Source organism: Channa argus, chromosome 6 (genome assembly GCF_033026475.1).
Source record: "Channa argus isolate prfri chromosome 6, Channa argus male v1.0, whole genome shotgun sequence".
Lineage (NCBI taxonomy): Eukaryota > Metazoa > Chordata > Actinopteri > Anabantiformes > Channidae > Channa > Channa argus.
Genome location: NC_090202.1, coordinates 23,729,343 through 23,754,162, shown reverse-complemented (window position 1 = coordinate 23,754,162; position 24,820 = coordinate 23,729,343). Strand labels below are relative to the sequence as shown.

General features: G+C 42.1%; 1 protein-coding gene across 10 annotated transcripts in view; it reads right to left on the bottom strand.

Moving 5' to 3' along the window:
- The window catches only part of mtus2b (microtubule associated tumor suppressor candidate 2b), a 27,653-nt gene extending 2,833 nt beyond the window's left edge, over positions 1-24,820 (bottom strand). For 2 of the 10 annotated variants that reach the window (XM_067507892.1, XM_067507895.1), the window contains exons 1-14: positions 24,663-24,820; positions 18,415-20,451; positions 17,716-17,887; positions 16,891-17,097; positions 12,636-12,770; positions 11,061-11,180; positions 10,194-10,390; positions 5,799-5,865; positions 3,993-4,207; positions 1,507-1,612; positions 1,264-1,337; positions 1,056-1,154; positions 834-953; positions 542-642 (exon numbers count right to left, since the gene is read on the bottom strand). In XM_067507892.1, the coding sequence (XP_067363993.1) occupies positions 542-642; positions 834-953; positions 1,056-1,154; positions 1,264-1,337; positions 1,507-1,612; positions 3,993-4,207; positions 5,799-5,865; positions 10,194-10,390; positions 11,061-11,180; positions 12,636-12,770; positions 16,891-17,097; positions 17,716-17,887; positions 18,415-20,253 (3,452 nt within the window). In that variant the 5' untranslated portion in view covers positions 20,254-20,451; positions 24,663-24,820. Of the gene's footprint in view, positions 1-541; positions 643-833; positions 954-1,055; positions 1,155-1,263; positions 1,338-1,506; positions 1,613-3,992; positions 4,208-5,798; positions 5,866-8,046; positions 8,236-10,193; positions 10,391-10,768; positions 10,874-11,060; positions 11,181-12,635; positions 12,771-16,890; positions 17,098-17,715; positions 17,888-18,414; positions 20,452-24,537 lie in introns of those variants that run through there. The other 8 variants (XM_067507896.1, XM_067507897.1, XM_067507893.1 and 5 more) reach the window with 8 other exon arrangements.

Genomic DNA, 24,820 nt, shown 5'->3' with positions numbered 1-24,820 from the left:
TGGAGGAAAATCTAGAGAGGTGGAGGTCTGCTCTGGAAAACAGAGGAATGAAGCTTAGCCGGAGCAAGACAGAAGACGTGCGTCAATGAGAGGGACCCAGGTGGAACGGTGAGGTTACAGGGAGCAGAGGGGAAGAAAGTGCAGGACTTTAAGAACTTAGGGTCAAAGGTTCAGAGCAACGGAGAGTGTGGAAAAGAGGTGAAGAGGCGAGTGCAGGCAGGTTGGAACGGGTGGAGAAAAGTGTCAGCTGTGTTGTGTGATAAAAGAGGATCAGCGAGAATGAAAGGAAAGGTGTTCAAGACGGTGGTGAGACCAGCGATGTTGTTCGGCTTAGAGACAGTGGCACTGAAGAAGAGACAGATTGTTGTGTCCTGAGATTTGCTTCAAAACTCCCTGTGCATAGACATTATACTTTAACCCTTCACCTTTCATTTTGCAGCAACATTTTAGGCTGCAGAAATAATGACCTAATAAACCTACCTAATTTAACTTCAGCCGCTTTAACCTGGTTTTGAAATGTGCAGTGCGCATTTAAACTGACCTGGACACAGCAAGGTTCTTGTCTATTCGTTCCTTCAGGTCTTCATTCTGCTGCTGTAACACTTGTACTCTCTCCTCCAGGTACACATTCTTTTCAGCCTGCTCAAAAACACAGTGAGAAACGGGGCACAACATTAAATTATTTAAACGACGAAGGGAAAAACTTCGTCGTTTTCCTCGTATCAATATCTAAAGAGGAACAGACCAAAAAGTAATAGCTGGTGTAACCACATAAAAAGGTATGTTCTAAAGTTTCCTTAGGCACTGAACAAAAGCAGAAATTTGAAGCCTACTATTTTCTCCAGTTCTGAAATCTTCAGCTCTTGTTGATGGATTTGTTGATTCTTCATCTCCAGAATGTCTTTCAGACTCTTCAGGTCCTCCTCAATGTGTTTGTACGGAGCCAAAGCCTCCTGCCGACATCAGGGCACATAAGTGAAAATCACCTTCGATCTTCACAATCAATAAAACAATGATTGTGTGGATCATCATGTGCTGTATCGTGCAGCACTTACCACGATCTGCTCGTCTGTGCTCTTGCGCAGAGCTTCTTCGAAGCGCTTCGCTCGGTCTCTAAGGCTGCGGTTCTGAAATGTGAGTGTGTCCACCTGATCCTGGATGGCAGTCAGAAATGTATTGGTTTGCTGCTGCAATTCACCACCAAATGTATATTGTTGTGTGTCTATAAACCTGTAAATCAATAACAGAAACTCAAAGCTTTACCTGAAGCGACAGTCTGATCTTTTCAAACTCCTCTTCCAGAGACTTCTTCTGCTGTTCATGGGCCATCTTCAAATCTAATTAAGAGATGACACATTACCTCTGTGAATCTGTAGCAAGATGAGTCATTACAGCACTGCACAATGCTAAACTATATTATAGGTCCCTATGAGATAGCTCCCTGTGTTCCTATATGTCATGACTTAAGTTCAAAGACGACCCACAGGGTCCTAATATGTGGCTTACTTTTCACAGTCCTGGCATGCTCCTCCTGCAGAGTGGCCAGCGTGTCATTGTGAGCGGTCTCCATCTCTATCAAGGACACCTCATGGTTCTCAGTCATCTCCTCGATCTGGGGCCAGGATTAAGATTTAGACAAATAACAATAACATTTAGAAAACGCATTTCCAAAACAAAAATGCAATGTGAATGCTTCAGCGCTGAAAGGATTTTCCAAGCAAATCTGAAAACTGTTTTTGCTGAGATTCCCTAAAGTTTAGCCTAAACGGCTGAAAAGACATGTCACTTCATTATATACTGGTTAGGCAAACTTCAAACTTAATTAGCCTTAAAAACCTCAAAGGGAAACTGATCAAAGGCAATTATGTGACGTTATTGAAGATGCAGTCGATGACATCATCAATTTTTAAAAGTATAAAAATCTGAAAAAGTATCAAAGATATTAAAAAGCCCTATACAAGCAATAATGTCCTTTGATAGCTGAATGTTTTGAAGCTTGAATGGTGTTTCTAGCTCAAAGTATGCCGAAGCAGTTAGGCGCAAAATAACTTACGGAAGACAGAACTCACAATAACAACTAGAAAAAGCATTCCCAAAAAACATGTGCTGTAATTATGACTGTAGTAAAAAAATCCTTTTATTTTGAAATTTTGTTCCCTGTAGGTATTGATGCGTGTTTCTGTTGAATCCTTTTCGTGTAGCTAGATGTCATTTCAAACTTATTTCATAATTTAAATGGTGTAAATAAATGTTTTTATTTTATTTTGAAAGTGCATATCCTGTACATCAGAAATCTGTGTTTATGTTAGAACCTGGAACTATTACTGCAGGTACACTAGGTAGGTAGACCTGTATGTGTGTGTGTGTGTGTGTGTGTGTGTGTTTCCACTGTAGGTAGGTGTCACCACAGACCCATTTTACATATAAAGGACTTTTATGTTGAAAGTGTGTTTCCTGTAGGTCATGGACGTAAGCTCCTGTTAGAACCTGGACCTTTTACTGCATGTAGACTAAAACCACAAACTCCGTTTACAATTTAAATGCTAATATTTTGAAAAAAGTAAGCCAGTAACCAAAGCTGGTTTTATTTTGAAAGTGCATTTCCTGTAGTCCAATATTGTCAAGTCATGCTCCAACATGTACCTTTTAAATAATGACCACTATGTCCAGCAGAGTGTCACAGACCTGAAATTAGAAATGCTGACCTGTTCTGCCAAGAGGAGAGAAAATGGCCGACCTGATAAATGGCATCACTTTAACCAACACAGTTAATCAGTCAGTCAGAACTAGAGCTGTCTTTGTGTGTGTGTGTGTGTGTGTGTGTGTGCACTGTGTTTCTTGAGGGAGAAAAACTGTCGGGTAAACTGATCACATGACCTGATTCAGCTGTGCTTGTTACCATGACAACGACTGCTGCCATTCTGCTGACTCACTCACATTTGCTGAAGAAAAGCTGTAAACTGCTCAGACTTTGCCTTGTAAAATGTGCAAAATTTGGAAAGTATTAGGCCCATTGAAAGAATTTAAAAAATTGTACGTGGCAGAAGGCTTCACCAAACATGGAGATATTCTTGATTTGAAGATAGTCCATAAAATGAAGGCATGCTGGCAATTTTAAAACAGCCCCTTTGTGATTTGAGGAGAATTTCTGGACCTCCATTATGAGGCTCCAACATGAGTTTCAGATGGCACTCTGTCTGCTTCTGGCCACATACAGAAAGAACCATAAGTCCTGTCACTCTGACAGTTACACTTCCTGAATGAAGACAAAAACACCTAAGTTTTAATGTATAATATTGTTGAAAGATGAAAGATGACACAAGAAAAGAAAAAGAAAGTTGACAAGAGTGGAAGCAGAGAAGAGCATGTGATGTCAAACTAAAACTGTCAAACTAAAACTGCCACCATTCAAGAAGTACAAAAGATACAAGGAAGCTGATCGACAGACAAAAAGTTGAAAGTGTCTAGAATTGTTGAAAGTTCAAATTAAGTTTTTATGCCAAAGTATGATGATACAGTAAGCTGATCAAATAAGGCAAGTTGAAGTAAAGTTTCAAGTGTCTCTCATTCATTTTCTATGGATAGAAAAAGTGACAAAAAGTGAAAGAAAGTGCAAAGCAATACAGGGAAGAAGTCACACGATTTGAAAGTTGAACAAAGGTTCCACTACAAACTGTTGAGAAGTAGATAGCAACTGAAAAAAGGGCGGAATAATAAAAATAATCATAAAGCTTAGGATATCATTAGAAATATAACTGGATGGTGAAAAATGAAAATAAAAAATAGATATGAAAGTAATGAAAAATACGTCAGTGCAGGTACTAGATACTAGGGTTGTCAAAAGGTAACAAGTAACATACTGCTAACATTTTCCATGGGGACATGTTTCTGCAAAGACATGTAGCTGTAAAATTAACCACAATATTTCCTCCATATCCTTTGTATTCATTTGGAAGCAGCACTATGATCAGATTTCTTTGTCAAACATAGACCTGCTCCTGCTGTTTGAACCGTAGTTCCTCCAGCTCAGCTCGTTGTTGCGCCTGCAGACTCTCCGTCTCGGCCACGTGTCGCTCCTTCAGCCGCTCCTCCAGCTCTCCCAGCTCCCTCTGCTGCCGAGCCTGCAATCCCAGCAGCTCAGCCTCGAAACGATGCTCCAATTCCTGCTTCTCCTGCTGCAGTTGCTCCCAGTGTGCAACACTGAAAGCTGGAACACGGTGCAGGGAGGTTTGTTTCAAAAGACTCAAATGTAGGTCATTTACTAATTACACATGCAACTTTATTTCAAGAAGATACACCAAGTTATTTTAACACTAAACAGCCTCTTAGTTTGTGGGTTCATTATTTTGTTTTTCATTAATAATTGTCTACAAATTCCTAAACATACAAATAATATTTTTGTCTTCGATGAACACAATCATTAAAAAACAAATGATAAATTCAGGAATTTTGTTAGAAATGACTTGGTGTCAACAGAGAAGCACTTTTACAGTGTCTGGAAAATAGTGTTTGAATTTTGGTTAATCCAGATTTCCACCAGCTCAGTGGGTTCTCGGACTTCACTTGTTCCTTGTGGTTGTATACGTTACAATACAACCTCAAATCAAAAAAAGTTAGGACGATGTGTACAGCATCAATAAAAACAGAATGCAATATTTTGCAAAACTCATCAACTCGTATTTGTTTCACAATAGAACAGAAACAACATATCAGATGTTGAAACAGAGACATTTTACCATTTCATGGAACAGGGTGATGTTTACCATTGTGTAGCATCCTCTCTTCTTTTAACAACCATCTGTAAACATCTATGATTTGAGGAGACCAGTTGCCCGAAGTTCTAGGAGAGGAATGTTGTCCCATTCACGTCTGATGCAGGATTCTAGCTGCTCAACAGTCCTGGGCCTTTGTTGCTGGATTTTTCGTTTCAACATGCACCAAATGTTTTCTACTGGTGAAAGGTCTGGACTGCAGGGAGGACAGTTCAGCTACCAGAGTCTTCTCCAGCGAAGCCATGCTGTTGTGATGGATCCAATATGTGGTTCAGCATTGTCTTGCTGAAATATGCAAGGCCTCCCCTGAAAGAGACATTGTCTGAATGGGAGCATATGCTGCTGTAAAACTGCTAAGGCCTTTTCAGCATGATGATCGTGTTCCCATATGGGTTCTTCTTTGCATGATGCAGCTTTAACTGACATTTGTGGATTGCACAGCGAACTGTGTTCACAGACAGTGATTTCTGGAATTGTTCCTGAGCCCATGTAGTGATGTCCAGTAGAGAACCCTGCCTGTTTTTAATCCAGTGCTGCCTGAGGGCCTGAAGATCAGATGATTCTAGTTTCTACCTTCAGCCTTGACCATTGCGTACAGAGATCCTACCTGATTTTCCAAATCTTATAATGATATAATATATTGTAGATGCTGGCATCTTCAAAGTCTTCACAATTTTACATTGAGGAACATTTTTCTGAAATTGTTCCACAATTTTTAGACGCAATTTTGTGTTACTGATTCTCCATTTGTTTTTAATTTGCAGCAATTACATTTCCAACCTTTTGCTGCCCCTGTTCCAGCTTGATGTGTCGCTGCCATCAAATTCAAAGTTAAATAATATTTTCTATGAAATGGTAAAATGTCTGTTTCAACATCTGATATGTTGTTTATGTTCTATTGTGAATAAAAATGGGTGAGGAGATTTGCAAATCATCGCATTCTGTTATTATTTATGTTTTGTACATATTATGCTGTGACTCATTGGATTCTCTCCTGCCTTATCTGTGAGAGTGAGTCCAACTTACCCACTTCATCCCTGATTCTGGCGAGCTCCTGGGACAGTTCCCTCTCCTTCACAACGGCACTCTCGCTCTGAAATGCAGACACATGCAGCTGTGAACGTCTCGGAACTGTACAGACACCGACAGTAGCACTGTGAGCCTTGCGCTGACTTGTGATACCATTGGCCCAAACAGGAGAAGAGTGAAACTGACATGAAATTAAAAATATAATTTCAGGCATGTTGTGAGTTTGATCTCTCCCGTTGTGGAAAGGCCCCTTTCCACTCAACAAGTGAACCACTTTCCTCGGGTTGAAGATAAAGTTAATCATCGAAGCATGATGATGGACATTACAAGTTAATCAGAGTTGCAGAAACTAGGTAAACCTTTTTTTCTAAAATATAATTTATAAGTACTCATTGATTTGCATAATAACTCTGTCAGTTATGTGTAGATCAATTCCACAACCTTCTTTTGTACTGTAGGAGACATGTTTAGGGTCCAGAATGGCATCAGAAAGTAGGGAAAGTAATTTCTTTTAATAAAAATGTGGTATGGTAATAATGAATTAACACATTGGACAATTGTAGATTCTGCTTACAACTTATAAATGAACTAACAAGGCTATTTTAATTAGTATTTGCCACAAATCAAATAGAAGCTCTAATAGTCTAAAAAAAACAAACTTTCCTATCATTAGAAAATCCTACTTCCCATGTTGGCTGAGGCCAGGATTCACAGATTAACGTGACAAGTGAAAATGCACAGTGACCTAAAGGTTAAGAGTCACAGGCTACAGTCAGCTGCACTTTAAAAGACAAACAGATCGAAAACACACTTAATGAAACAGTAGCAACATAGTTTTTTTTTAGTTCACACTTAAAGCTGAAAGGCTCCTCCAGCATCCCCTGGGGACTCATCATAATGTGACATCCTCAGAACGCATCCTGGTCACAGAGGCATAAACACCACACAGTCAAATGACTATTGATGCCAGCTCATGCAGCAGGACAGCTGTGCACACTGTTGCTTGGAGATGAAGCACAGATCACAAAGCAGTAATTATGAGAAGCAAAGAAAGAGCGACTGAGAGCAGCAGGTGAAATATGTATGGGGTAGTATGCAGCAGGTCTCAGTAGTAATGATGTCACCCTCTAAGAGGTTTTACTTCTTAGAGGGAGGCTGTGATGACCTCATGAGGAATGAAGGATGGTCAGCGGGTCGTTTCACTTCGTTTCTCTTCAGGCCCCACCTCTGCTTCTACCCATCAGCCTCCAGTCCTGTCCACACATCTCCGTTTAAATGTCCAAGGGGGTATGCGTGACACAAATTCAGCTTTTCCCAAATGACGCCATGAAATTAGTGACCGTTTGTTATTTTTGTATCTTCGATTCATGGTTGGTACCAGTAAAATCACAACCAAACCTCGGGTCAGGGTTGGATTAGTCCGACCAACAGTCCAAAACCCAAATGATATTCAATTTATAAGGAAACAAAACAGAGGTGAAAAGTCTGAACCAGCTAATGTTTGGCACTTTTCCTTGTTAAACAATAGACAATGAATATATTAACAAAAAAGTATGTCTGTCTCTTTCTATTTCTATATCTCTTCAGCACTGTTCCTTTTACCTTCTGGAAAATAATACACATGGCTTTTTATAGTACGGATGCTTGTTCTGGTGGAGATGCTGTAATGACTTAATTAACCTCTCCAAAGTCTACAGCCATATAATCTAGTTTCCGTGAGACCATAAAAAGCTTCCGATGTGCAGCATCTTTTTTGTTTGGTCTTTTTCTCCTGATGAGAAAGACTCCAATGAGCACCCAGGAAGCTGTAACTACAGCATGGATTTTATGAAGGAAGCTGAACGTGTGCTTTCTTGTAACTTAGAAAGAAAGCAAAATCGGGTGAACATAAGAAAAATGCATCCTACAGTAAACCAAAATTTAACACACTACGAATTAGTTACTGTATAAGGCAAAAGGACAAATGTAAGAATACAGCAGAGCAGCAACAGTATGTTATGTAATGTCCCTGCAAACTCTTAGAAAAGGAAGAGGGACAGTGCGACACACAAACCTGCTTTGACTCAGCATAATATTGCACAGCATTTCACTTTCCACCAGCAAGTGAACATTATGCTCATATAGACAGACACACTTAGACACCCCCCAGCCGCCATCCAACATACACATGCGCACAACCAGACACACATAAAGGAATCATCTGTGCTGAAACAAGCCGACCCCCTGCAGAAGATACTGCCTTTACCGTTTGGTCCAGACAGCGCAGAGGGAGGAAATGGAGCCTACAGCAGCAATGGCCCATACTAGGCTAGCAGACAGCAGCATCCCTGAGCAGGCTGAGGAGGCAGCAGTGACAGATGCGAGTGCCAGAAAGATACAGAAAGAGAGACGGTGGGGGAGGGAAGCGAGCGAAGAAAGGAAAGGGGAGGAGAGAGGAGAAGACCTCACCTCGTTTCCTGGTTTTGCGACCGGCGTTTCTCAATGCTGGAACAAAGACTGGCAGCCCCAGCCCAGCGCAGCCTGCCCTCCCCTTTAAACCCCCACCAACACGCCCCGTATCACATCACTCCCATGGCAGGGAGTAATACACACACACACAAACACACATGTGCGGTCTTTTTCATGAGAAGATGGGGGAGGGAACAATCAATAAGTGGCCAATTAACTGCTGTTACACATGGAATATGGCTACATGCAGGCATTTCAGTGGATACGGAGCAGACTTATGCTCAATGAAAAATTATTTATTCTAGACAACTGACTGAAGCATTGAAATAAAGTTTCTCTGTTCCTTAAATGAAAATATGCCCTAAACACAGTGTCCACAGTTTCCATATCAGGCACATGTGCACAGACACAGAGCAGATGTGCTGGAATACAGGAGAAAGTTAGCCTGAGCCTAGCAGCAACATATCATGGCAGAAAAACCAGCATCTTCATCAATATCAGAACATTGACTGAACACAACATTAAAATTAAATGTAGACGGTCACTTGGTCGAATGTTGTCACCAAATTTTAAAAGGGAGTCGTATATTTTGCAGATATATGTTAGATACATTCTGTATATTTCAGGATTTTCCACCTGTGTAGATGTTTGACAGTCAGTCTCATTAAATGGACGGCCAGGCCCAAGCAGGCAGCTCTAATTGCATCAATCACATCCAACAGCAGAGCAACATTTGGATTGGGAAGGAGATGAAATGCAAGTGGAGACCAGAAATCCATGTGTGCATAATCCAGGTTAAGCACGATGAAGATTCAGTCATTCAAGTCATAGAGTGTGTCTGATCTGTCTAATGCTTGAAATAAAGGTGTTTAGGTTGCAACCATCCATAAATTGTAGTCGAAACCCAACATGAAATTAACGAATATACACACGGTGTGCAAATCCAAATACACAAAACAATCCTAGTGGAAACCCTTTGGAAATCCATAGTATTTCCCAACCCACAAACTGCAGGTTTTACCAGCAAAACACGTCACGTTTAAAGCAAAGAGACCTACTTTGTGAAGAAAGTGAGTCCGATGCAGCGTGACTGCTTTTATTGTCTAAAAATAGACAGTGAGATCAATCAACATACAAGATTTATCCTTCTTCCATTAGATTTTGTGGGCATGATATTTACAGCTGGCTTTGCATGTTTAATCCTTTTATCTAAAACTATAAATACTTTGTATCCAAAGCACCGTATTATGGCAAATGGCCCCGCAGTCATTACTGGTACACTGCTTCTCATTCACCCATACGCACTCACAGTAACACACACTCTTACACACCGATGGTGAACCTGCTGTGCAGCTGGCCTGCACTGGCAGCAACTAAGTTGGGGTTCAGTTTCTTTCTCAATTGCATTTCAACATGTGACAGGAGGAGCCGGGAATCAAGCCAACAACCCTGAGCTTGGTCAACGACTGCTTTGCCTCCTAAATAAAATACATTTTGTTTTTTTTGGTAGCATTTCTCCTCTTTAGTGATCTACTCTCTTTGTTCATTTCAGCACAACAACAACAAAAACAACCTGCTTGATATGGATGATACATCCATCATGACGAATGTTACATTCACTTTATCAAGTTATGATCTTTCTAAACAATAACATAGTTGCAGGAAAGGGTTGTTTTCAAAAATTCTTCCCTGGTGAACATCCAAATTTTTAATGCAAGGAATAATCAAATTTGTGACATCAATCGGCTACTTCATCAGAAATCAAAAGCAGAAAATACTTCTGTGATTCACTTGTGGTGCTGAGCTTAGAAATGTAATCCTCCAAAATCTTGTAAGTCAAAGACATCAAACAATCTTTAAAAGGAGGCTCTGCTTTATGATTTAGACTCTAAAAAGTGGCAGCTGTATCAAGTCTGCTTATCGCTGAGCCCTGGTGTAGCCCACCTTGTGACAGAAGTGCTGGGTAGTGATGCTGAAAACATCCATGCACAAGAAGGCCTTCTTTAACTGGGCCTGGAGGCTTTGCAGCTGCAGGTCCTGCCGCTCACAGCGATCCCGCAGTTGCTGGATCAGAGCACGGTCCAGTTCCTGGGCCCTGTCAACTCGAACAGCACCATGGACTCCTGCTGCCTTTCCGTGAACTGTAGTGAGCAGATGGATTAACAACATGTACTGAAAGACTTTCACTTAATCATAAAGTGTTTATGTCATTTCCAGTGTTGACCACCCTATTTAAACTGTATCTTAATATAATGCACTCCAGTACGGCTCCACCACCAACTATGATTTCAATAATAAACACATAGTAGAATTATCACCTTTCTGATAGTTTCTACTTAAAAACTGAGAAATGCTAACGTTGGCAGAGCTGCTGTACTGGATTGTACTACACGGGTGGATCTAATGAAGTAGCCTGTGACTGTATCTGAATGCACAATTTAAACCCTAAGCTCCTGGACCGAATCTCTGTCCAGCTTATTCTGTCTGTCTGGGTTCTGAGAAAAGGACAAAACGCTGACTTGTGGTGTGGTAACGTGACCCAGCAGGACTGCTACCGAAAGGAACCGTCCTAGCAATTCAGCTATTGTAGCCTGTTGCCTTGACAACAGCAGGCTGCCATGGGTCTGGCAATAAAGCGTGGAGACGGAGAGAAAGAGAGAGGCAGGCAGAGAGAGAGAGAGGAACTGTAAATTTTGAAGATACAAGCTGATGGCTGCACTGTCAAATTGTTATTCTTCTTCTAGAACAAACCAAACACACAAGACCAATAACATACGTGTGTACAGTATCAGACACGTATGTACAACTTACCAGGGGACTGAGGCTTGGGTGAAACCACTGCAAATCTTTTAGGGGAGGACTTTGGTGGCATCACAGTCTCTGTGTCCTTCTGCGTCTCCCTCCTGGAGGCTGTGCATTGTAGACAAATGCCTCAAATAAAAAATAACTTTTTTTTATAATGCACACAACTGACATTGGAGACATACAAATTCATACACAGGTAAGGACGTCCAGAGCACTGGTGCATTCATTATTGTATAATATTACCATGTTATGACATATGTATACAATTCCACTGCCTTTGAGGGAACAATGTTGTTGTTTTTTTACCCATTAGTTTACATTTATTTTTCAGATGGCTTTGCAGAAGGATATTTTGCACATAAGGTTATAAGGTTAATATATCTAAGGCAGAGAAATTAGCTTCACTGTGACCTGCTACAGATGCAAAATGATGCTTATACATTATTGCAGTGGTAATAATAAACATGGTGATATATAAAATAACTTTCTTTTTCAATAATTACAGTATATTACTTTCCTGTAACTATTACATATCTTAATACTTTCTGTCCATAAACTGTTTAATACAATTCGGTAAATGTTACTTTGTGCAAGCACTGAGTGTTAAGGAGCATCACATGACAAGGTGCACAAAGAGGAAAACATATTATTAAATAAAATGTTGTTGTGTTTTTCATTTACTTTCTGGGGAAAATAATCTTGTGACATTTAAAACTATTGCAATGAAACATTTCCAGAGGGAAAAAGTTTTCAACCAAGTGACGATCTGCTGTAAACAGCAAGTCAAAAAAGGGGAAATGAGGTACACTGTGATACTGTTACCACTAGCTGGAGCTGCTGCTCCACTTCTACACAGTTTTACAGAAATACGCTGAACACTGGATGGTGCTGATCCCCCACATTCACTGCAAACATGCCAACACAGACTACAAGCGGCACCAACCAACAATGAGGATGCCTACATCATCACAGCCTAACACACTGTATGATACTGCATCACTGCTATGATGTAATGCAAAGCAACACTTGAGATATATTGCAGAAGGACTCAAAGGTTTGGTTTCATAAAAAGTAAAAGTGTCAAGTTTGTGTAAATTTTACCTTGTAATTGTGTTTTTCCTGAGATACAAATAATAATTCACACCATCCAGGGCCTCTTATATGTAAATTGCCATAATTGCACTGAGCAGGTCAGACACTAATAACAAAAACTGACCTATTTCTTGCTGGTCATCACTGACACAGTCAGTCTATTTTTGGAGCAGTTTGTCCAATGAAATTTCACACATAAAGTTGATCCAGTTACACACAGTACAACAGCATCTTTAAACTGCCATACTGGCAACAATCAGTCACGTCAGCTGAGAAAAACAACGCTGCCACTGTGGCTGTACTTTTGACAACAATCTTCATGTACGTCTTTCGCTCATGTCATGTGAACAGCAGACAGATTGACCTTGGACTGATGTGGAAACAGCTACAGCACTAGTACAGTGTGTTGTTACTGGTAGCTCTCAACCTAAATACAGTAACGTGATGGCGAACACTTGTTTAGACTGGATCTGGGCTACAGAGACATACCAAGTGGGGAGCAGCGCTGCGGCGGCAGAGTGCGGCGCTGCAGGCTGGGAGCACTGGGAGCGTGAAGCCGACTCTGAGGGTGGGAGGCTTCACTGGAGTGTGCGGTAGCTTTGTGTTGAGGGCCGTCATCGGGATCTGAAGAGGAAGAAGGAGAAGTCAGAGAACAGAAAGAACACAGTCAGTGGTTGTGTTAAGATTAGGAAAGTGTATGAACACGGCAAATCTCTCACCCCCTCAGCCTGACATCCATTCACTGTCCACAGCATCTGTACAATCTAATGCAATCCAATACAGCAGCTCTGCCATGAATGTTACTTTATAAGGTTATAGGTTTTTGGAATATTTGGTTAGATTTGACACAAGAAGGCTTAAAACCATTAAAAGAGCTGTACTTCACCTCTCACCAGCCGATAAAACATCCCAAGATCCTTTATAGGTGGTTTTGTATTTCTTTTGCATTTTTAGGATCAAGTATCACTGGTTTACTATATTTCCTTGGGGAATAGTTTTTCTAAATTGCAGAAATTCACTAGCAGAGAAAGCAGAATGCTATAAGCATCTTAATTATTCATACCAGCTGTTATTACCCCTCTAGGTTTCTATGGATATGAAAGCCTTTGCTTCTCAGAGAAACTGAGACTGTAGCATGGAGTAGTCAAACAGAAAAACGACACCAAGACAGGCGTCCCCTCCTAATGAGGAGGACGATCCCTGCTGATGTGTTAGTCCATTGTTGCTTTGCTTTACAAAATTTCATCAGGTCAAACTCTCATTTCTTTCAGCCTTTAGATTTAATTTGTCAGATTAAGTGAGGAACTGCAAACCACAAACCGCTAATTATTGCATGCAATAATCATCATCAGTGCTGGAACACGGTAACTGAAAGAGTTAAGGACGGGTTTGTGCCCTTGTAACCTGAGATGGAATAGGTACTAATAACGTGACTGTAAATAGCACCAACACGTTTAAATGAGAAAAAAAACATTAAATTTAATGTCTAAACGCAGGGGGCCTGTGTGAAACCTCCCGTGGGAATCACAGTAACTCTCCTCACAGAGCCTGTATTCACCTGGGAGAGTCAGCAGATGCTTTTCCCTCCCCAACAGCATCATACTGAAACAAAGGCTTAGCCAAGAAGCAGACAGTGCTGAAGGAAATGACTGGAGGGGGACATACATGGCTAAATGCTTGTTTCCAGCCTGCATGTACAGTACGAATCCATCCCCTGCTGTAAGCATCCCCTGATCAGTTTTACGCCAACAAGACACAAGTTGGACTCATTCGCAAGAAGCGAGACAGACATGTTAGGAATATTAAATACAAGCATTTTGTTTTGCAGTTATACAATATGTCTGTCTAGATATATGATTTTTATATCCTTCACTTTCCAATAACTCCTCTCTATTCAACTATTCAACTTTATTTACATAGCGCGCCAATTCACAACAAAGCCATCTCAGGGGACTTTACAGAATAATGTCAAGTCTATAAAGATGTATAGAGGAAACCCAACAAATCCCCCTTGAACAAGCCCTGTGCAACAGTGGAGAGGAAAAACTCCCTTTAACGGAGGAAACCTCCAGCAGAACCAGGCTCAGGGTGAGAAGCCATCTGCCTTGACCGGTTGGGGTGAGTGGAAAGTGGAGAGAGGAAATGACAGAGCAACAAACACAACAACGAAACATCGGGCAGGTTGGTAGGACCAGTAGCTGCACACTGGAAAACACACAGCTCCAAAACTGAGGACACCTGCAGAGAGGGGGCAGAGAGATGGAGACAGAGAGGGAGAAAGACAACTACGGGAGAAAACACACAGAGTTAACGTCATACAGTGGTGACAAATAAATGTGGGGTGAGAGAAGAGGAGAGAGGGACCAGCGGAGGAAAGGAGCTTAGTGCATCAGGGGAGGGTCCTCCAGCTTGACGATAACTAACTATAAGCTTTATCAAAGCCTTTAAGCCTAGACTTAAAAGTAGAGAGGGTGTCTGCTTTCCGAATCTGAACCGGGAAAGTCCTGTATCACACATGTAACCTTTACTTTATCTTTTTAAGGCGAGTTTACATGGCTCTAACTAGTAAATTGGACTGCTGTTGAAGTCACTACAACTCAGGTATTTAAAACTGTAGGAATTGTCATGTTAGTTGGCCCAACTTGTTGTGTCTGATTATAAATCTAAAATCCAAAGATATTCACTTCACTGTGATGGAAAACAGAGAACAAAAGGTGATCATCAAATCGCCAATGAGTACAACTGATAGGGTCTCTGGAAATTTAAAATTATTCTCCATCCAAATGATGTATTTCTCCATCCAAACTGGACACCAGACACTTCATGAGCGTACCATGTGCTCATAGCTGGCTCGCACTGCTCCAAGTGGACGGAGGAAATTGTGTTCTGTTTTGTTCACTCTGTCACCAGCAGCCACATGTTCATTATAGCAACCTCTGCTACTGAGAGGATGTACTCAGTCCCAGTTACAATGATTTGCTGGCATACGGTGACACGCTAAGAGAGCAGTCTGAGCCAAAAGCCTGAATGGAAATACTGCCGTGGAAGCTGCCAGCCATGTATATGTTGTCTGAGCATATAGAAGCATTTTCCTCACTGGCACACACTCATCTATTCACCACAGCAGATGTTGGATTGCACTTTCTGCTGACAGGTTCACAGTAAATGTGCACAAATTTAAAACAACAATGCCCCAAAGTAACGGAAAAACAAAGACGACAGTGCCAGTAAATATCAACTCGAGCTGCTTGTTGTAGAAGCAGAAAAAAAAAAAAAGACTAATTGAAGTACATGAGAGCCTTTCAAGAGGGATGCTCATGTGAAAAGACAGACCTGATTGCAGAGGAGATTCCGAGGATCCTCTAGTCAGAGGTGTCTGAATTAAAAATGGCTTCCCAGATTATCCTGTCACACCTTGACTCAGTTTCTGACATGGACATCTGCGGCAAGGCTCCACCTTTGTTTCCTCTAAGATTATAAATAGGGAGCAAAAGACTCCCACAGGCACGTGAAGCAGCTAGTGTGGCTGAACCTGGGAGGTGCACGCTGCACGTTTTCCAGATGGAGGAACGTGCCTGCAGCGGCAGCTTGAGGAACCCATTGAACCCAGCAGGTGTAAGTGGTGAGCAGCGGTAGGCGGCTGTGTAACACTGGAACTAACGGGATGGCAGAAGAACAGAGGAGAGCGTTAACCCGTCATCATATCTGCCAATGAGCACAGCCGATACAGATGTTACAGAAATACACGTGCCTGTCTAAACCTTGACATGTGTAAAACCTTTAGCTGATTCTAGGGCTGTTTGAATAAACTCTATCTGATCGTGAAGTGCGCAGCATGATGGTGGAGTGGTTGGTGCTGCCACCTCACAGCTAGAAGGTCACTGGTCTAAGACCCTGGCCATTTGTAATTAATTGGTGACTCAAGATGTCCTGTAGGTCTGAATGGTTGTCCTCAGGGTGTACCCCACCGCTCATCCTTTGACAGCTGTGATAGGCTCCATCTGGTTACAGATAAAGTGGTTACAGATAAAGGACGGACGGGTGATTTTGAAGAAAACTGATTCAGCAAATGTGGTGTAACCTGTGTGACTGAGTACCAGGATTTATTTTACAGTGTGTCTAAGCACAATTCAGAAAGTGGTTGGTTTGAGTCAGCACCATAAACAAATGAATCTGCAGTAACTCCATGCTACACACTACACATCCAGTGCATTCTGTATTCAGCAAATGCTTTCACTGTGATGGAAACGAAAAATGTTACAACGTCTTAGCATCTTATGGTACATTTCTATGATTACACACACAGAGATAATCAGCTTGTCGAATAAATTTCACTGGCATTCAAGTTCTCTAAATGAAGACTGAAGGAAGCTAATGAGAGGTGGCGTCTAACTGAGCACCAGGGACTGATATGGATAAAAATGCTGCGGTGCATTGAGGAGAGACAGCAGAAATGATTTCTTCATCAGAGACTCCGTGGCACAGTGGCTTTCACCACCTATTTGTGATATTCGAACAAAAAATTTAAAGAAGCGGGTGGCTGTTACTATAGTAACTCAGTCTAGCAGGGGCAGCCTTGACTGGAGGTTAACTGAGAAGAGGATGTAGATGTGGAATATTCCTTTACTCAGTCAGAACGCTGTCACTCTTATATATGAGACTTCTCCGTCTCTTTGATCTACCGATCACGTAAAAACAGTGAAACCCTAGTTCATATGAAATGTGTGGAGAGAGCGTGACTCACACTGAGAAGCTCGACAGGGATCACTGTGAATGCTGTCATTCGACTGGTTGCTTGACACAGACGAGACACTGGAGCTCCGGACGAAGCCGAAAGCAGCCAGACGAGGAGCCGGAAGGGCGGAGAAGCCTGGGGGACGGAGAAGAGACTGGCCTGGTTTGAGCAGGAGAATCTTGGGGTTGAGTTCTGGACCTGCCCTCCTTTGCTCCCCTGAATGTATTATATGGGGAAAAAAATGCAATATTACAGTGGCAAAGGGTAAATCTCCAAGATATAATGAGAAAGGCACATGCTTCCACTCACTTTCTACAAGTTGAAAATTGGTTTTGTTCTTCTTTAAATCAGAACTGGAGCTACAAAATATATTTCTTAAGTTTCCCCATCATAAATAAGAGGGAAGAATATGTGTATATGGACACGATGGCTTTTAGTTTGAGTCGGTAGAAATGACCAGAGGCAAGTATTTTAGAGTGTGTGGGATATTGTGCACTCAAATAATTTGCACTTCAAAGAGCTCAGGTGTTAAAAGCCAAACATCATCCATAGACATGAAAGGAAAAAAAAATCATCATTCAGCAACAACAGGGTGGGATGTGCAGAGAATCGTAAAGTGTGCAAGGACAAACAGGACACTTCGAAACCCTTTCCCACAATGGTCTATATATTTTAAATTCATTCTTTGTTTTACAACAAACAGTAGGTGTGTAGCATGACAAATTCAAACCCATAAAAAATAAAACAAAACCCTCTGTGATGTGTTCTAACGCTACATGTACAATTTCACTTAGATTAAAATTGTTCACTTTGGAGTCATCGTTCTCATCTCACCTGCAGCATCCTGGCAGCTTTGGGTGGACTGGCTCAGGGCTGAGGCTGACTTCTGAACGGTCTGCAGAAGTCTTGGCTTGGCGGCTGGCTGCCTTGTGACTGCCCCTAACCCCAGCTGAGGCCTCAGGGCTCTTGGTGAGCGGTACACACTGGCACCTTCCTGGGAAATTTGCTGTTGAGGAATGAATGGATTCACTAACTGCATGCAGTAAAAATGCAATGATACACTCAGCACACACTCTGGTGGTTCAATGGGTAGAGCATCAGCCTGGGATACAGATGTCTCCTGGTTCAAATCCCACCCCACGCACCAGGTGTGTCCTTGAGTGAGATACGCCGTGCTCACATTTTATTAGCATTACTGTTAGCTTAGCTGCTAACAGACGATACACAGATGTTGCGTCTTCACAGTCAGGAGGTCAAAACTGTTTCATACAATCTCCTTTATTCTGACACTTGTTTGTGTTAAACATACTGTAATTGATCCCGGTTTTCAAATTTGGTGAAAGACAGGTGCACTGTAGGCATCAGTATATCATTTTGATATATTTGAAACATAGGAAGTGCAGCATAGATGAAACTCACTTTTCCCACTTGCACTAAGCAGTTACAACGTTTGCCAAGTTGCTGCATTTGTTGCTTCGTCTCTAATGACATCCAGTTATTTCATTTAAATATATCAAATGAAAAGTTTCTCACCTCTTGGAGATATTTTTCAGGCATCTCCTCATGAAAGCTGTCTGACTTCCCACTCAGCCTTTGAGGCATGGTGCTGTTTAAGGGTTTCACCCCTGTCACGGCTGTGCCTGGAGCACAGTGCCCCCCCTTCTGCATCTCTTGTCGATATTTGTCAAACAGGAGGTTGGTGGAACATAAAACTGCTGTGGATTTAGGTTGAGGACCAGCCTTTGGATCTTTATGAGCTGGTGGGCTGGGGTATGAGGATAACCGCACTGGTTGTGCAGAGGCTTCATGTTGGATATCAGTAAACTGAGGTTTTGCTTGAGGATTCTTCCGAACATAGGTGATGATTTTCGGTCGAATGTTTTTGGGCTTTTGGGGAGGAGAAGACCTCCTAGGTTCAGGCTCTTTCTGCTGAGGCACGACAGGTTTGGGGATGCCACTAATCAACGTCGTCTTACCCGGTGGCTTGACCGTTGGACTTAAACGTCTCTGCGGAGAGTTGCTGCGCTCCAGGCTCAGTGCCCTGATGCCCTGCACCTTGGCTGGAGAACCAGGCGGTCGTCTCTTGGGCGAACAGGAGGTAGTTTTAGGGGAAGTAGGAGTTGCAGATCGACTAGGGCTTCCCCACGGCTTCCTCCCCTCCAGACTTGAAGAGCTGGAGGGGAAGGTGTTCTCAAAGGAGCCCTGCTTTTTCAAGCTGTTATCAAAGGAAAGCTGCTTCTTTAAAGTATTTCCACATGAAGGCTGCTTTTTAATTGTCTTGTCAAAAGAGTTTTGTTTTTTCAACTGGTTGTCAAATGATCCTTGTTTATTCATGGCTTGCGATTCGATTGATGACTGATTTCCTTTTGTAACTATATTAGGTTGCCTGCAATTCTTGTCATGGGCCTCATCGGCTTGTGTGCTTTTATCTATCTTAGTGCTGCTTTCTTCAAGAGATTTTTTTTCAATGGGCAAAGCCTTGTGCTCGGTACTTCCTCGATCACTCTCTACAATGGTATTCCCTGCTTTATTTCTCTGGTTATTGTTCTTTCTGGGCCAATCTTTGATGTCCTCACATGAAACAACTTCATTGCTCACTTGTGCCTGTGATACGAGATCCTCTGAACAAACAGCTGAATTCAAGTTCATGTCCACATCTTTCTGGAGTATTGTGCTTTTTTTAGAGGACAGGGAAGAATGATCACCACGTTGAGACACCTTCTGTCTCCCAGAGACAGTACTGCATGTCTGGGAACCCAGAGTTGGGTCTTCTGAGATGGTTGAGTATTTGCCGGAAGCCATGTGCCAAGAGTCTGTTGTCTGGGTTCTGCTAACAGTGTCCATAGCAGTGGCCGAACTTGAAGGGTTGGACAGGCAAGAGAGAAAAACATGAGATTCAGAGGTCAACTCAGGCCTGGACACATCTCTGCTCTCTGAGACATGAGAGGAATTGGATTCCTGCTTGGTGGCACTGTGCAGAATGGATTTTCTCTCTTCTCTGCTCTTATTTATTGGCTGCTCTGCTGTGCCTGTGCTGCGTGATGAAGCCTTTTCTTGAAGCTCCTTACAGTCCGCAAGTCCAACAAAGTCATCACCCTCCCCAACCAGGTACGCCTCCAGCTCCTGACACTCCAGCATCTCAAACTCAGCCAGCTCGGGGTCATCGCACTGGGAATCCGTACCCCAGATCACAACTTTGTCCTGCTCTGCTGTTTCAGTCACCAGCCCAGACACAGTGCCAGTATCACCTGTCCTGTCACCACCCTCTGTCTGGATATCATTGGCATTGGCATCACCACCAGCCAGAACTCCACCCCGTCGGTTGTTATTACTCAACTCCCCCTCACCAAAGGTCTCTCCTCGATCACACATTTCGGAAACGGCTCTGAGTTTATGGCACCCTCAAGAGCACTTTAAGAATCATCCATGGCATCAATTAAAAAAAAGATCTGTGTTCCCATGAAAAAGTCTTTGTGGCGCAGCTGGAGCAATGAACTGCTTTTCACATTTCTTTCGAATATGTCAGCAATTTCATGCCTACTTTTGAAGATGGATCGTTCTGTCTTTATCCTGTTAAAGACACAAGATAAAAGGAACCAAATGACATTAAAAAAGTTATAGTGTAACACTGTGAAATAGACAATATATCAGGGTTTTGTAAACACGAAACCTTAAAGGATTCAATTTAATGTTAAAGAGCCCTGAATGAATTATTGTTGGGGGGCTATAAGGGCCAAGCAGCAACCCTGTGAAAACTCTAGAACCATCCTCTAAAACAAAACAAAACATTTTTTACATCACCAAGTAATTCTCAATCAGCGAAATCCTATTAATCTAAAATATATTTTACACTTGCCCGCAGAAGGCCATAGGTTCGAATCTCACCCCACCAGGTGTGGCCCCACCCAGTCACCAAGGGCCACCCTGGTCCCAGTCCCAAGCCCGAGTAAAATGGGAGGGTTGTGACAGGAAGGGCATCTGCCGTTAAAACAGCCAAATCAATGTGCAAAACACGTTCCACTTAACATGAACATTTTTTTTAACCGGTGTTCTTACATCTGCAATTCAGTTTTAGAAGCTATTAGCTAATAAATCCGTGAGCACAGGATTTTTAATTCATTGTCTTTAAAAAATATTGGAGTTGGTTTTATAGCCGACAAAATCCATTTTGCTTTAGCTCTGCAACAAGTAGTAGGTGATATTGTTCTAAGTATGAGGACACTACTGTCTCTACCTGCGTCCCTAACAGAGAACAAATGTGACATTGAAGGTGTTGCAATGCACCTTGTGGTAGCAGGTCATGTGAGGTTTTAAGCTTCTGCTCAACCATGAGCTTTTGTTCCTCAGACTCTCCTGAGAACTGTGGATACCCTCAAGACACAAGCAACTTTGTTATAAAAACATGATTTTTTTTTTTTGTAGCATAATGGCAGCATGCTCTCCGGCAGCAGGGAAGAAGGTGGCTAATACGTTTGTTTGCTTCTACATATAAAAATGGCTTTTTTATGGTTCACATATAATAACATATATGACATGGAGTTCTCTGTACTATGTATCTGCACCCTTGCTGCCTGCAATAGCCCATTTTCCCTTGTTCTCCATTTTCACCCATCCAATACATTTTCCCAAGCTTGACCCATCCACCGCAACATTGGTAGATTTATTGTTGTGGCCAATTACTGTATATAATCATTTAAATGGTAGTTTATTGTGACATGAGCCTCTGCAAACAGAAAACACTATTAGCTCCAAATCAAGTGATATCTGCACACTACAAGTCACGAGGAACTTGTCAGAGATAAAATTATACGGATGTGGGCCCACAGGGCAGGAAAAAATGTGCTGGTACCATGTGAGAATGACTTGCCCTGCTGAGATCATCAGGGGAACTTCTGGAGACTTTCAAAGAGCTTAAGACTCTCAAAATGACTTTCGAGGCCGCTCTTTGCTGTTTGACAAACCAAAATAAACTAATTTCTACAATAACTACACAATTATTAACACCCAGTAGGTGTGTTCACTTGGTCTGGTATTTGGCACAGAGGATTTCTGATTAGACTCATGATGCAAATTGGAAGAAACCAGCGGTTCATCTTTTCAGCCAAAAGCAAATGAATAAAGGATATCTGCGATCTTTGAATGGACTCAGAGACTCTGTAGTCCAACTTTTTCTCCACATAAACTTCCCACCTTGCCACATCTTTGCCATTATTTAGCTCTGATTGTTTAGTTTAGCTTTGGGATCCATGCAATGACCTCCAATTCAACAAAAACGCCTGTTGTCACTTCTTTATCTGATCATTTTCCCACTTAAAGGGCAACTTCACCAATTTTCCACTTGCTCTCTATGGCTTTAGTTTAGGGTCTAAATGTTCATTAATGCTTTTAAACTTCCTTCAGACTTCCAGATGACATCATCCGGAGTTTTTCATTACTAGGATTTCAGATGATGTCATCCGGAGGAGCATGTACGACCCAAACTAGAACCAAGAGAGGCAAGTTCAAAATCAGTGAAGGCGTCTTTTAAGTATTCATTGCTATTAAAAGGATTCTGATGATATTTGTGCTTTCATATTTGCTTCTTTAAATTATGTAAACATAAGCAAATTACATCAGGTAGTGGCACTTTTTTGCTAGAAGACATCTCAAGAGGACTGACAAGAGCAAACCAAAAACCTGGTTGAGAGAGCTCCGCTCCTGATGAATGCACTTACACAGCAGGAAACAGCATCTCATTTCCGCCTCGTGAAAACAAAACTGTGCTGTTGTCTGATAATAGTTTGCAGCATGTTTCCAGCAACAATACTTTGAGTTTATTGAAAATAAACAACTGGCTCCAAAGGCAGACGTGTGCGTTTGCGGTATCTGCTGCACTAAATGCTGCCTCAGCAGCTGCACTGCAGAACAGAGGCCGGTGAATCAGATCCCCTCTACGCCTGCCTCCCTGTCAGGTCCCTAACAGTATACATGCTTACTGTAAAACTGCTCGGCCACAAATGTCCACTGGAAAACTTTATCGAAAATGTTCACCGACAAGCATGACAAGAGATGACAAATTGTATAAATGAAATCTTGTTTCAGGAATGAAGTTGCAGTCTGGTAACATGATTGTTTCAGCTGCAGCCAGGACTGCTTCTCCTTTCCTTCAACTGATTTTCAATTCCAGTTCAGCGCATCTCAGACTACAGCGCACAGACAATGACTTGATGATATGGCTCATGAGACAAAAAATACGATTTGTTATTTACATGAACCACTTATCTTGAAATACTAACTTTATAAGATCAAGTTATTTATTTAAAATACAAGTGAACCTGGGTGTGTTCATTTGTGAATCTAAACTAACAGTAGCATGTAATCATTTATTTACACTCTTCTCTTCAGTAATCTACTACTTTGAGAAATGGAAGATTCTTATTGTGGCTTTCTGGCCCTGTGCATTTTGTACTTTCTACTTTGTCTCTGCATGCTGGACGAAACAGAGATAATTAAACTTTGTAATTTATTTCTACCTCTTTCTCTTCACAGATCTCCTGACGTCACAGGCCAGAGAGCGTCTCAGTGACTGAAACAATGTGCAGTGCAAGTACCTGAGTGACTGAGCTCGTATTCCTGACTTCCTCTAACACACACGTGATGGCTTTGTCTCGTTTTAATTTACATTCCCCCTCGTGGTTTTTCCTGCGGCTGCAACAGCTGATAATGTTCCTGTGGCAGCACCATTGTAGCACAAGGAGGAAATTTATGTTCCCCCCAACAACATGCTTCCCTGAGCATGTTCCCCCACCCCCCCAAGTGTTCAGCGGCTCACCCAGCCACCTGCTCCTGATATGCAACATGGTGACAACACCTTCATCAGGGCCTTGTGAAATCTGTGCATCTTTGCGTGGGGGCATGCACGAGCGTGTGTTCCCGTGTGTTTGTCCTCATGGAAAGATAAGCTTGTGGCAGTCACTCAGTATCGTACAAGTAGAGCACAGATCAAGACTTTCACCGACCTTCACTTTATGCTTAAACTGGAAGCCTCATGAAATATTGAGGATGTATGAAAATGGAGGCACCAGACTCCCTCCCATTTTAATGCTTCAGTGGCCCTGACTCCTTTGTGTAGCCAACCAAACCTCACAGACAATCATCTGTTGTTGGGAAACTAAAACAGTAGCAAAGGTGTCTGCTGATGAATGTAAATTCAACGTACACATGTGAACATATCTGTGCATTTGGAATCTTGTAGACCCACCGGTCTATAACCGGGGGTTCCTGTTGGTATGACTGCTGCTCACATGGTCCTCAGCACCTCAGTGTCACACCAAGAAAGAAGAAAAAGGCCTTTGGATCACGGTGTCGCTCGACACCAGCAGGAATCTGTTAACTTCCCTGTTGTAAATGTGCATTCATTCAGCTCTTGTTCCTCATTTACCGCTTTCTAAATATAAAGTGCATCTACACAGGAAAATCCCACACAGGAAAAGATAAACAAACATGGGGCATGAACGATAATTCAGTCTTACCCCCCCAAATACACACACACACACTCACACTGAGGTGAGCCCACCTATGAGGATGCCTTTTTTGCAGCTAAGCAGCAGCTATATTAGAATTTACACTGTTGGAACCAATAAACAAACGAGTGGAAATTAGCGCGATTACAAACACCTTCACTAACATGAGGATCCGCAGTCTCTCCGGCAGATGCAGCGGTGCCAATAAATCCATTGATCTCTGCTGCTGATGTGACATTGAGACTGAGACGGAAAGAGACAGTAGACAGCCGCACTCACCCTCGCTGTGTAATGACAGCTCCTTAGCGTGTAGACTCAGGTGGAGAAGAGCACGACAACGGAAAGAGAAGATGATGAAGAAGGAGGAGGAGGTACGCATCCAGCTCGAGCCGCGATGAAGAGGAGTCTGCAGTCTCTCTGGGCAACAGGGAGGAAAG